Source organism: Colias eurytheme, chromosome 29 (genome assembly GCF_061535395.1).
Source record: "Colias eurytheme isolate Ceu_HAF_F1 chromosome 29, ilColEury1 Martin Lab GWU primary, whole genome shotgun sequence".
NCBI classification, from domain to species: Eukaryota; Metazoa; Arthropoda; class Insecta; order Lepidoptera; family Pieridae; genus Colias; species Colias eurytheme.
Genome location: NC_143008.1, coordinates 5,366,784 through 5,379,369, shown reverse-complemented (window position 1 = coordinate 5,379,369; position 12,586 = coordinate 5,366,784). Strand labels below are relative to the sequence as shown.

The 12,586-nt window shown below is 34.7% G+C and overlaps 1 protein-coding gene across 1 annotated transcript in view; it reads right to left on the bottom strand.

Annotated features, from left to right (window-relative positions):
- The window catches only part of LOC149896270 (phenoloxidase-activating factor 2-like), a 39,093-nt gene extending 27,578 nt beyond the window's left edge, over window positions 1-11,515 (bottom strand). The window contains exon 1 of the mRNA XM_090117818.1: window positions 11,387-11,515. Coding sequence (XP_089973944.1) covers window positions 11,387-11,391 — 5 coding nt within the window. The 5' untranslated portion in view covers window positions 11,392-11,515. The remainder of the gene's footprint in view (window positions 1-11,386) is intronic.
- Between the last annotated feature and the right edge of the window lie 1,071 nt (window positions 11,516-12,586).

The following is a 12,586-nucleotide window of genomic DNA, read 5'->3' as shown; positions in this document are numbered from 1 at the left end:
TTTAATGTTAAAATGTTACGCGTGGCGACGGTAATATTATGTTGTTTGTGGACTGACTAATTTAGGTTAAACGCCGCCCGCGATACCTATAAGTATTGCTGACTAGGCTGTTCGGTGGTCATTGCACCGAACACCAGTAGTTCCTGAGATTAGAGCGTTCAAACAAACTCTTCAACTTAATAATATTAGTAAAAATAGTAATGCACCTGTATGCATCAATTGTGGTCAGATCTATTTCTTCATCAGACGCGTTGTCTGCACACTCGCTCGGCTTCACACACCGGCCAACTAGCTGGTCTTTCGTTATACAGTCACCCGATTTGGCTGTAACCCATAATAATAAATAATTAATATTATCCTTGTGGAAAGGAAAACATCGTGAGGAAACTGACGTGACGAAAAATTAAATGTTCGACGACATTTTTTATTTTATTTTTATTTTTATTTTATTAAGGCTCATTAGCAGCAGTACATCGATTGTTTTACATAAAAAGTACACAAAAAATATAGGACATGATGTACAACTAATAAAAAATGAGCACTGCATGCACTACAAAAATTAATTACATTAAAAAAAAATAATAATATACACATTAAATACATTTTAACTTAATAAAATACATTTTAAAATAATCACTAGATAAAATTAAAATAACAATATAATAATCAAAATGGAATAAAATTAATTGAAATTTAAACAAATAAAATTAAAAAGTTACTTTAAAAATGACTACATATATATAATATAACATTCAAATTAAATTAATATAAAATGCAGAATTAATTCATTTTCCAACATAAATAAACAAAAAAATCATGTATAAAAGAGAGGTACCTAGTATAATAATTAAACACTGACATGGTTGATCGCTTGCAACGTCTGTTTAAATTTTCCAATATTATCGAAATGTATATCTAGTGTATGATTTACTATTCGATTGTAATTTCTACATATCGTGGTATGGGAGAGAAGGAACCCAAAGTGGTCCTCATGACAGGCACCGATAATAGTGGGATCGGTTTACGTGGGAATTTACTAGGCGTCCGGAATCCAATCAGAGAAACCAATTGAGGGCAGTCAATATGATTTCTAATTAATTTGTATAAAAATAAAATATCAAAATTGTCGCGCCTTTTCTCTAAAGAAACCATTCTAAAATATTCCAAACGCTTAGAGTACGAAATCAGACTTTTACTAATGTTTTGACTATAAGCAAGGTGCCATATAAACCTTTTCTGCACGCGCTCTAATCGAAGTGAATGTGTAGCGAAGTGAGGGCGCCACACTACAGAGCAGTATTCTAAGACATTACGTACAAAGGTATTATAAAGGATAATTTTAGTCTTAGGACATTTGAATAATCTTGCGTTTCTGATTACGAACCCGAGCATCTGGTTGGCCTTCTTTACAACGTTTTCAATGTGGTCTAGAAAAGTAAATTTTGTATCAAAAGTAACGCCCAAATCTTTGATACTATCCACTCTCCCTAATTCTTGATTATTGGCATAATATTTTGAGTTAATGTTAACATGTTTACGTGAAAAACTTATATAAGAGCATTTTCCTATATTAAGCTTCATGCCATTTGATTTACACCAATTTACAAGGTTATTAAAGTCCTCTTGAAGAAGAAAAGTGTCCTCAATACGAGTTATTACACGCATAAATTTCAGATCGTCTGCAAATAGGTATGGTGTGGAGTTACGGAAACAGCTAACAATGTCATTAATAAATATATTAAATAACACGGGGCCTAAGTGCGGCCTTGTGGTACGCCAGATTTGATGCTATAATACGGAGAATCGAACCCATTTACTACCACGTAGAACGCACGTGAGTGCAAATAACTACCTAACCATTTCAAAAGCGACCCAGAAAAACCAATTGTAGCTAGTTTGTGAATTAAAATATTATGAGGAACCATGTCAAACGCCTTTTTAAAATCGGTGTATATGACGTCGACTTGCTGTTTGCGGTCTATGGCAGAAATAATATTTTGTGAAAAATGAACTAGGTTAGTTACTGTGGAACGAGCCTTAGTGAATCCATGCTGACTGTCCGTCAGCATGGATTTTTAAATAAACATGAACGTTATAGAGCCATTTTAAGGCCAGAAAATTGCTGGAGAGTAGACTACAACCCCAGATGCTTACGCATTATGAGGCGTGCAAAAGTAATTTACTTCAAATTGTGCATAAATATTACTAACGGCCCATTTACATCAAACGTTCATAGAGCTAGTAGTGCAGTCATTATATACATTTAAAAAAGAAAGTGAATTTGCGCATCTATTTTTTTTATATATTGTAGGCGATACCTAGAAAAGCTTAACTTGAGTTTTTCGACCAAGATTTCCTATGAGCTTTCGCCGCCATCTACCACCGAAATCCACCGAAAACTTACTAAAGATAAAACTATAAATTTTGTTTCACATATAAATATTATAAAATATATATATAATTTGTTTAATATTTAATCAATTACATACTAAATTTATTAAAATTATAAATCAATATTTGTTTATTTTACCTATTTTTTGTATTTTTATTTATTCTCTTATTTATTTATAAGTTACCTATTTGATATATTTACTTTATTTTGACACACATATACACACACCCTCACACGCCTACACACACACACACACACATTACTCATAAACTTAAAATTTTATATTTATTTATTTAATAATCATATTTGTATAATATGCTTGCACATTCCATTTATATAACTAGCTCACTTCAAGTTTTTTGTTTTATTAAAGTTCAAATGACTTAGGGAGAAGCTGGTGCCTGTATATACAGGCTAGTTCTTCGAACTAAGCCTAAAACGGGTGCCACTTATACTTTTTACTTGTGAACAAAACTATAATGAATATGTCCATGTCTATGTATATGAAAGAATAAGAAATAAACTTTATTTATTATTATTATTATATTATTTTTTTAATGCTTTGCATTCACAGCTTATGATCAGCTGGTAATAATAGAATACACGGGCGTAAACCAAGTGTAAGCTATATAATTATATTTTTAAACTGGTTGTGTGTCATTCATTCTCTGTCTGAAGAAACTTGCGTACTATTCTACATGTATTTAATATTGCAGCTTTTTGTAATTGCATGTATGTATGTTTTGGTAACTGTAATAATTCTATGTATTTGTGAAGTTGAGTGGGTATAACACCTGTTGTGGAGAGTACTATGGGCACTATGATAACATTTTGCAGTTTCCACATTTTTGTAATTTCTTGTTTAAGTTCTGTGTATTTAGTAAGTTTTTCAGTGATGGTATTTGGGAGGTTGTGAGTATTGGGTACAGCTATATCTATTATTAATGCATTTTTTTCATGTTTATCAATGAGTGTAATATCAGGTCTGTTGTAATGTATGGTTTTGTCTGTTAAAATAGTTCTATCATAGTATAATTTATATGAGTTGTTTTCTAAAATGATTTCTGGTATGTATTTATAATATGGTGTTTTATCGTACGAAATAAGTTTGTATTTTTGTGCTAATTTTTGATGGATAATGTTGGCTATCTGATCATGCCGGTGTTTGTAATCGGACTGGGTTATTGCTTTGCAAGCTCCTGTTATATGTTGAATGGTCTCTGGGGCACTATTGCATTTTCTACAAATATCTGATGGTAAATTTTTGATAATATGCTTCTGATAATTACGTGTCTCAATAACTTGGTCCTGTATAGCTAGCATGAAACCTTCAGTCTCAGGAAAAAGCTCCCCTCTCTTAAGCCATGCATTTGATGCTGCCTTATCTACATGAGGCAAATTAAGGTGTTGTATATGCCTTCCGTGGAGAGACTTTTGGGTCCATGCTGCTAGTTTATCACACTTACTGATTAAGGTCTCGTTTCGTTGGGTTGTATTATCAGCTAAATTAAGTGGAGTTAGTTTTTTATCATTTTGAACAATGGCATTATGTAACATTACTGTGGGTGCTTTAGTATGGAAAAACTTTCTGAGAGTAGTTATTTGCTTATTGTGTAGGTTGACAATATCTATAAATCCTCTGCCTCCATCAATTCTTGGTAAAGTTAAGCGCTGAATGCATGATCTGGGGTGATGTTTTCTATTTTTGCTCATATTTACGTTAATAATGCGTTGGATGTTTTTTAATTCTGTTTTTGACCAATTTATTATGCCAAAAGAATATGTGAGAATAGGTATTGCGTATGTATTAATTGCTTTTACTAAATTTCTTGCGTTTAACATGGATTTTAGAAGTATATTCAGTCTGTTCTTAAATTGGTTCGTTAGTTCTATTTTAGTTTCTTTGTTCAAAATCTGTTTTGACTGATTATATCCTAAATATCTGTAAGTGCTATTTTGGTCCAGTGGATCTATTTTCTCTCCTGTACTTAAAAGGTAAAAATGTTCATGATTGCGACCGGCTTTGACAGAATTTATTTTGCACTTATCAATTCCAAATTCCATACAAATGTCTTTTGAAAAATTTTCAGTCAATTGTGCAAGCTCATTCATATGGTTTTGAGAAGATGCGTATAGTTTTATGTCATCCATGTAAAGTAGATGCGTAATTTTTAAGGTGTTGTTATTTCTATTTGAACATATTTCTGTATTTATATCAGGATTACATATGAGAGGAAAACCTAAGTCGTAGGAATTTAAAATGTTTGAGAGTGGGTTGAGGGCGAGGCAGAACCAAAGTGGGCTGAGAGAATCGCCCTGGAAAATGCCACGTTGTATTTTAATGCTATCTGTTAGTTGATGTCCATTGCAAGTGTTAATCTTTAAGCGGGTTGACCATTGTTTTGAAGCAGCTGAAAGAAAATCTATTAAAATTGGGTTTACTTTATATATATTTAAAACTTTAAACAGCCATGAATGTGGGACAGAGTCATATGCTTTCTTATAATCTACGTACATTGTGAATAAATCTTGTTTTTCTTTAAGCACTTGTTTAAGTATAACGGAATCAATTATCAACTGCTCTTTACACCCTTGACTGAATTTTCTACATCCTTTCTGTTCTTCGCTTATAAGATTATTATTCGTCACATGTTTATTAATCTTTTCTGCTATGCAAGAAGTAATTATCTTATAAATTATTTGTAGGCAAGTAATAGGTCTGTATTTCGCTGGGTTCAGTGGGTCTGTAGAATCTTTTGGTATCATATGTGTTATCCCTTCTGTAATGTATGGAGGAATTGTTTCAGGATGAAGAATAAAGTTATTAATATGATCTAATAAAAAGGGATGAATATACGTAAATTTTTTGTACCAGAAACTATGAACATTATCTGAACCTGGCGATTTCCAATTCTTTAGCTTCGATAGTGTGTTTACGAAAATTTCAGAGTCTATATTTTCAAATTGCATAGTTTCTAAATTTAAATATCTATTTTCTTCATCGGTAATCCATTTGGCTCTATCATTATGTTCGAGTGGTTGTTCCCATAAATTAGCCCAGAAGTTTCGAAGGTCATCGGTTGTCGGGTATCTGTTATGGTGATGATTGGCTTGTTGATTATGTAAATTTCGGTAAAATAGTTTTTCATTATTAGAAAATTGAATATTTTGTGTCTTACGGAGGGTACAGGTAGTATATCTTTTTAATCTCTGTGACGCTACTGATAATTTTTGTTTGAGTGTATCTAATACATGTACTGGTTTATTATTTTCTGGTTCATAAGTTGCGTGTGTTTTATAGTCTTCTAGTATTCTATTTACATGTTTCATTACCTTTCTACTTCGATTGTTATCTATGTACTGCGTCAATCTGCCTATTTTAATTCTCAAATCTTCTATCTTCTTTTGTAATCTCCTTTGCCATGCTGGTTTGTGGATTTTATTTCTAACTTGTGTAATATCTATAGATGGTGTGTGTATTTTAGATCCATTATACTTCGCCGCTGTTAGTGCACTACAGTAAATTATTGTTTGTAAAGAAATAAAATCGGTGTTGCAGTCTATATGTTTGGGCAGGATAACTTGGTTTAGATATTGCACAGCTGTTTTTAATTTTTTAGTAACTTTTTGTTTCGGTATATATGCACGCTCTGTAGGACTTGTTTGTAAATAAATGCTGAGGTTTTCGTTAAATATGGTATCTATTTCTTCAATCGATTCCGGGTTATTTTGTTGTTGTTCTTGCGTTTGACCTGTGGGTTCGTCATTCAAAATACTATAGATAAATGATAAATTATTTTGTTCGTTCAGTAATTCTACAGTGTTGGTTGATCTAGTTTCTAGTAATTGTGATGTTATATTATGTGTAGCTTCTGTTTCGATGGTAGCAATAGGCTGGCTGTTTATAAATCGGTCGTGTGACACGCGGTTGTCTTTGTTCAATACATTTGTCTGTAAAGTTAATATATTGGTATTTTCAAAACTATTTTCGTTATAATTAGTTATTCCTAGTTCCGCTGCAACTTCTTTCTTAATACCTGCAATTTTTTCTTTAGTTAAGTATCTATTGTTGATGATAATCCTTCTCTGGTCAGCTACTCTCTGTTCTGATATATGCTCCAGGTGTGGGAATTTTGAAATAAAATCTTGATGCATTTGTTTCCTGTATGATGTTTTATTGGTTTCTAAATGTGTAACCCTAAAATAGCTGCGAATTATGGCTTCGTTATATTCTTGTGTCCATCTCATTCGTTGTGATTGTTCGTGTGTAGTTGGTTCAGTAGGCTTTGAGTATTGATTATTATTAGAGTTTTGTGTTAGACTATTTTGTTGTTGTACCTCTTTAGTTATTTCGGCTATTCGTTCATCTGACAATAATTTATTTCGGACTATGGCTCGTCTTTGGTCTCCTATACGTTGACGGCTTACTTGAATGTGAGGATATCTGTTAATGAATTTGTTGTAAAGTGGCTCTAAGTATGTTCTATTGTCTGTTCCTAATGCTGTAATTTCTAGATAGGTGCGCAGAATGAATTCATTCATTTCTGTTGACCATTTTCTGCGCATTGTTATTTCACTTGAGGTGGGCACAGTAATACCAGCGCTATCTGCTGTCTGTGCAACATCCACGAGTGATAAAGAGGGATTTGATAATGAGTTTGGGGTGATTAAATTCTGACTGCTGGTGGTAGTTTTATGAATAATATTGGGTTGCCTTACTTTGTGCCGATTACGTAACTTATATGAGAAAGTTGATGAAGCATTGGTATGAGATGAACATATTGATGAAGGTGATGTTTCTTGTAATGAAATTGGCGATTTAGTGGGACTGTAAGCTGTAGATGTCGTTATATTAGAGATAGGGGACTGATTAGATGATAAAGATAAACATGAAGGTGATAATGATTGTTCGGCTGTCGTCAATTTTTTGAGGGGAATCCGCCTGTTCAGTTCCTCTTCGCCAACGGTTCGCATGCTGTAGCATCCAGCGTTGGCTCCAGATGCACCCCGGCGCCCTCCGGGTAGCGACCGTAGGTTGTATCTTCGTTTGCCGCCTACCTCCTCCATATTTGGTACATTATGTTCCCACGAGTAGCTAGGGACGATCGGTCCACCACGGCAGAGCCCCGCGTTCACCGTGGTAAGGGTAATTTTAAACCGGATTTCCCCTGGTCTCCGGAGTTCGCAAACTAGCGACTAAGTTCCCCTTAGCCATGCATCCTTCGGCGCTTGCTGTTCCACCTTGGATTGGGCTGTATCTCGCTTGGTCTGGTTTCTCGTCTTGGGCCTATCCGGCATGAGTAGCTCTACCGGCTTAGCCCCGAGAGTCAAAATAATTTGACATGGTGAGGTTAGAATGATCGTTCGCTTATTTGATGTAAATGAAATGCACCGTAACAACTTAATATATACTTATCGGGTCAACATAATATAGGATATAGATTATAGGCTATGTATATGTTGACGCTAAGACCAATAGGAGTGGAACAATGCGGGTAAAACCGCGGAGCAGAGATAGTAGTAGATAAAGGAGTCAAAATAAATCTATAAAATCATCTTCAATTCATCATCTCAAAAGGTCTGCGACATTATATTTCTTTGCTTCTTATCTCTTAGGGAAAAACCGAGAATAGCCATTTTTATCTTTTACGTGTTTCAAATAATTATTTACGAGGCTATTTTAAACAATAAAGTATAATATGATATTCTTTATTAATTTAATTTACCTCTCTACTTATTACGCACGTATTTGTGATCCCGGAGGTAAATGGTAAAACTATGTTCTGACGATTCAAATTTCAAAAGTGCTTCTTGAAGAAGCCTAAGTAATTGAATAAATAAATGTTTGATTTTGAGGATATTGTAATGTCATAAACTAATTAATTAACTTGATTAGTTCATGAAAAACGACTCCTAGTAGCACCATTATTGTAAGGTTGAAATATGTAGTATGAGAGGATTACGGCAAAGGTAACCATGAGGAAACCGACATGTCGAAGAATCAATTAAAGTTCGCCTGTGTTCTGAGTAGTGTTGCCCAAATGCAAGAACAAGACGAGACTTAGCCAGTCTTGGTCTTGGTCTTGCGCCAATACACCTGGGTCTTGGTCTTGGTCTTGGTCTTGCGCTCCCAGTCTTGGTCTTGGTCTTGGTCTTGCAGCAAGAGTCTTGCAAGTCTTGCAATTACCTATTAGTCTATCACTATTTATTAAAGTTTACTTTAAATCTTAGAAAAACGTATTAGAATTGGAACATTGTGGGCTTGAATTAACATAGCCATAGTAAAGATCAAGCAGATTAATAAATAACTGAAGATTTGATAAGAAATTCGAAAAATCAACTGGCCTATATGTCGTTTTCCATGGAAGTAACTGTTTCTTAATAAACTAATATTATAAATGCGAAAGTAACTCTGTCTGTCTGTCTGTTACTCAATCACGCCTTGACTACCGAACCAATTTGAATGAAATTTGGTATGGAGATATTTTGATACCCGAGAAAGGACATAGGATAGGTTTTATCCCGGAAATCCTACGGGAACAGGTTTTTCTTTGAAAACGCGGGCGAAGCTGCGGGCGGAAGGCTAGTATTATAATATACATATACTTACTAGAATGAATTAATATGACATCTACTACCTATCCTTACAATTTTATCCTAATCATAATACTACTTGCGTGATCAGTATAAAGTATTCATTTTCATTCTAACTTCTAAGCACTCTGAAACTTATTTATTCTTTGGAACACCTGTAGGTACTCTTAAAAAAATTCGAAATTATTTTGCACTAGAGGTCCGCCCCGGCTTCGCCCGTGGTAGTAGGTGGTAATAAAAGGTAGCCTATATCCTTTCTCGGGTATCAAAATATCTCCATACCAAATTTCATGCAAATTGGTTCAGTAGTTTAGGCGTGATTGAGTAACAGACAGACAGACAGAGTTACTTTCGCATTTATAATATTAGTATGGATGAGTATACCTACGCTCTATGGCGGCAATCAAATAGTGTCAAAATTCAAATGTTATGATTTCGGCGTGGCGGCAACGATTGTTTTAGATTTCAAAAGAAGCCGCCGCGCCGGCGCGTGTATCATAACCATGTACTCCCGAAAAGCGGCAAATTTCTTTGAGAAGTAAGTACAAAACCTTTGATGCCGCATTATCAAAGTGACGATGTTTAAAACATAACTATGCATGCACTCAGTTTGATTTTAATGGATATTTTTTTATTCGCTATATTTATGGTATTAGTCGTAATGCGAATAGGTCCAGTTTTTCATATTCTTTGATACAGTTTTTTGCGTCTCATAGAATTCCTAAGCGTACCTAACTACCTATACACCGAACTGGTTACACCTAACTACTCAGTGAAATAGCGCTAAGTCCTAGCTGCAAGACGCAAGAGTCTTGCAGGCTATGTCTTGTTCTTGCTCAAGTCTTGCACGGTCAGCCTTGGTCTTGGTCTTGCTAAAATACGCGGTCTTGTTCTTGGTCTTGGTCTTGCAAAAACGCAAGAACAAGACCAAGACTGAATTTGGGCAACACTAGTTCTGAGGGAACGTATATACCTATGATGATGATGAATATCTAACAGAAAAAAATAGTAATTATTTAAAGTATTTTCATGTTAGTTAATTATAATAATATAAGCGTTTTTTATGTAAATTTCACTGGTCAAATTTATGTTTCTGTTATCCACGAATTATATTTATTTATTTTTTTAATATATCTATCATGCAAAGCACCTGACAATCTGGATGTCGAAAAGGTGTGACTGAAAATCAGTGCTGAGGTATCCCGCATGAAACCATATATTAATTTATATTTTCATAATATGGTATTATATTTTTATAATTTACCTCGTACTTATTTATAATGTTATTGTTGTGTGTTTGTGGGTTGAAATAAATGCTTTCTTTATTTATACCTGTGGGGTCTAAAGACTTCGGCGTAGTCAGAAAACTTTCCAGCCACTGTTGGTTTATAGGATCCAACGTTGTCTGTGATTCGATCTGAGTCACCGCCAGCAGCAGACATAAAAGAAGATACCTGTAATATCAATTTATTAACTACTAGCTTTCCGCCCGCGGCTTCGACCGCCTTTTAGAGAAAACCCGAATAGTTCCCGTTCCCGTGATACACACACATACGCATCCTCACAAACTTTCGCATTTGTAATATTAGCAGGACTAACACTTAACAGTCTACCCAGGCTTTCGCTTGTGGAATATAAACTTAGCTCAAAAATCACGTACGTCTAGATATACAACGTTTAAATGAAATTGTCAAGTCGTTCTTGAAATAACTACAAAAACTTTTCAGCTTTATACAGGGTGTCCCACTATTGGTATACTAAGCGCGAAGGAAATTGTAGTCTTGCATACACTAATCACGTAAAAAATACTTATAAAATTCCAGACACACTTTTAATTCAAATAGATGAATTCTTATAACTCTATGTGTACCCATAACAAGCAAACCGCCCAACTTTGCCACCCGCACGTAAGCTATCGTTTAACATTATGTTTTCATAGACAATATGCTCACATTTGTGAGCGTTATATACCGGCTGCGCGAAGCTAGAGAAGAAAACATGGATTTTCAGGAATAATTTAGCAAAAATTTTTTGATGTAATTTTGTTGTTTAAGTATTTTTTACGTGATCAGTGTATGCGAAACTACAAGTCCCTTCGCGCTTAGTATACCAATAGTGGGACATCCTGTATAATAGCTGCATCTTAGGTTTCACCGGCGTAAATGAGTTTTCCCTTTTACTTCTAATGTAAAAGGGAAATCCCTTATGGAATATCAGAATAAAAAGGAGCCTAAGTTATTCCTTATTGCATCGACTATCAGTCAGTGAAATTCTTGTCAAAATCGATCCAGCCGTTCCAGAGATGGAGCGGGAACAAACAGACGGACAAAAAATGTAAATATTGAAATTTGAAAGTCGGTTAAAAGTTTGTAATTAATAAAAATGAAAATATGTACTCACTTCATTATAACCACTTTATTTGATGTATATTTTAATTATATATTTTATTATTTACTATTAAATTTATTATTTAAATTCCTAATAAAACGGTAGTCCCGAGACTATGCTAACATGTGACTGAATTTTATTATTATCGACATTATTATTTGAAGACGATATCGAATAGTGTTGTGATCTCTATATCGATGTTTTTATTAATTTATGATTTTTTATATTATAATTTTTATCGGTTCTTCTCCATAGATACTGCTTCTCTGATACTGCTTAATCGGTGGTAAATGAAAATATGTTATGATGATTCAAAAGTGCTACTAGAAGTCAATGAATAAATTAATGTTTGAGTTTGAGTATATCACTGCAAATTATAAAAGAAAATCCTCCGCCGCGTCTTTATGTTTTTCTGTCTGTCTGTTCGTGATAAATTTAACAACTATGACACTGTGTTCCCATAAAAAAGTGAAGTCCCATGTCCCTTAGTGGGGTAAGGGGCAGATGCATTATACATCTGTTTCACTACTCGATTTTCTTTTAGGGACAAGTAGGTGATCAGCCTTCTATGTCCTGCCAGACCGAGACATTTTTTTTCTTCGTCTCCACCGGGAATCGAACCCAGGACGCGTGAGCGTGAGCGTAACGCCGGGGGGTTACGCTCACGCGTCAACCACTGTACCAAGGATGCGGTCAAATAATAATAATATTTAAGGTCGTGGGTAGCTTCAAGCTCCTTGTAGTAACAGTACATATGAGGCTCCGCGCTGTATGTAGTTCCCTGTACACACACAATACATTCAAAGCTTCGGCTTTAGGAGACAGTAGCAGTTGTTGACATCACCGATGATGACGATGATGAGTAATAATTTGTGAGTCGGTGTGAAAAGTTACAAACCGTGAAGGGAATAGAGTTTGAATACAACAAATGAAATAGCGACGCAGAAGTAATCTCGCAAAATTACTTGTCGAATTGTTCGCGCGAGAACGCGCTCGTTGTCAGAATGGCCGTGTGAGAGAATCATAACAGAGTAGTTGTTATGTGGCTATACCTTCCTATTACGTATATAATGTACTCTATGGTGTCCAACATAATGTCGATATTGAATTGATATGAAATGCATGGGGTTACGGGCCATGCTATGGTTTATATTCCTTGAGTCAGTAGCTCGATGAGATAGTCTCGGTACTACCATCGACCGCGCAAGGTGT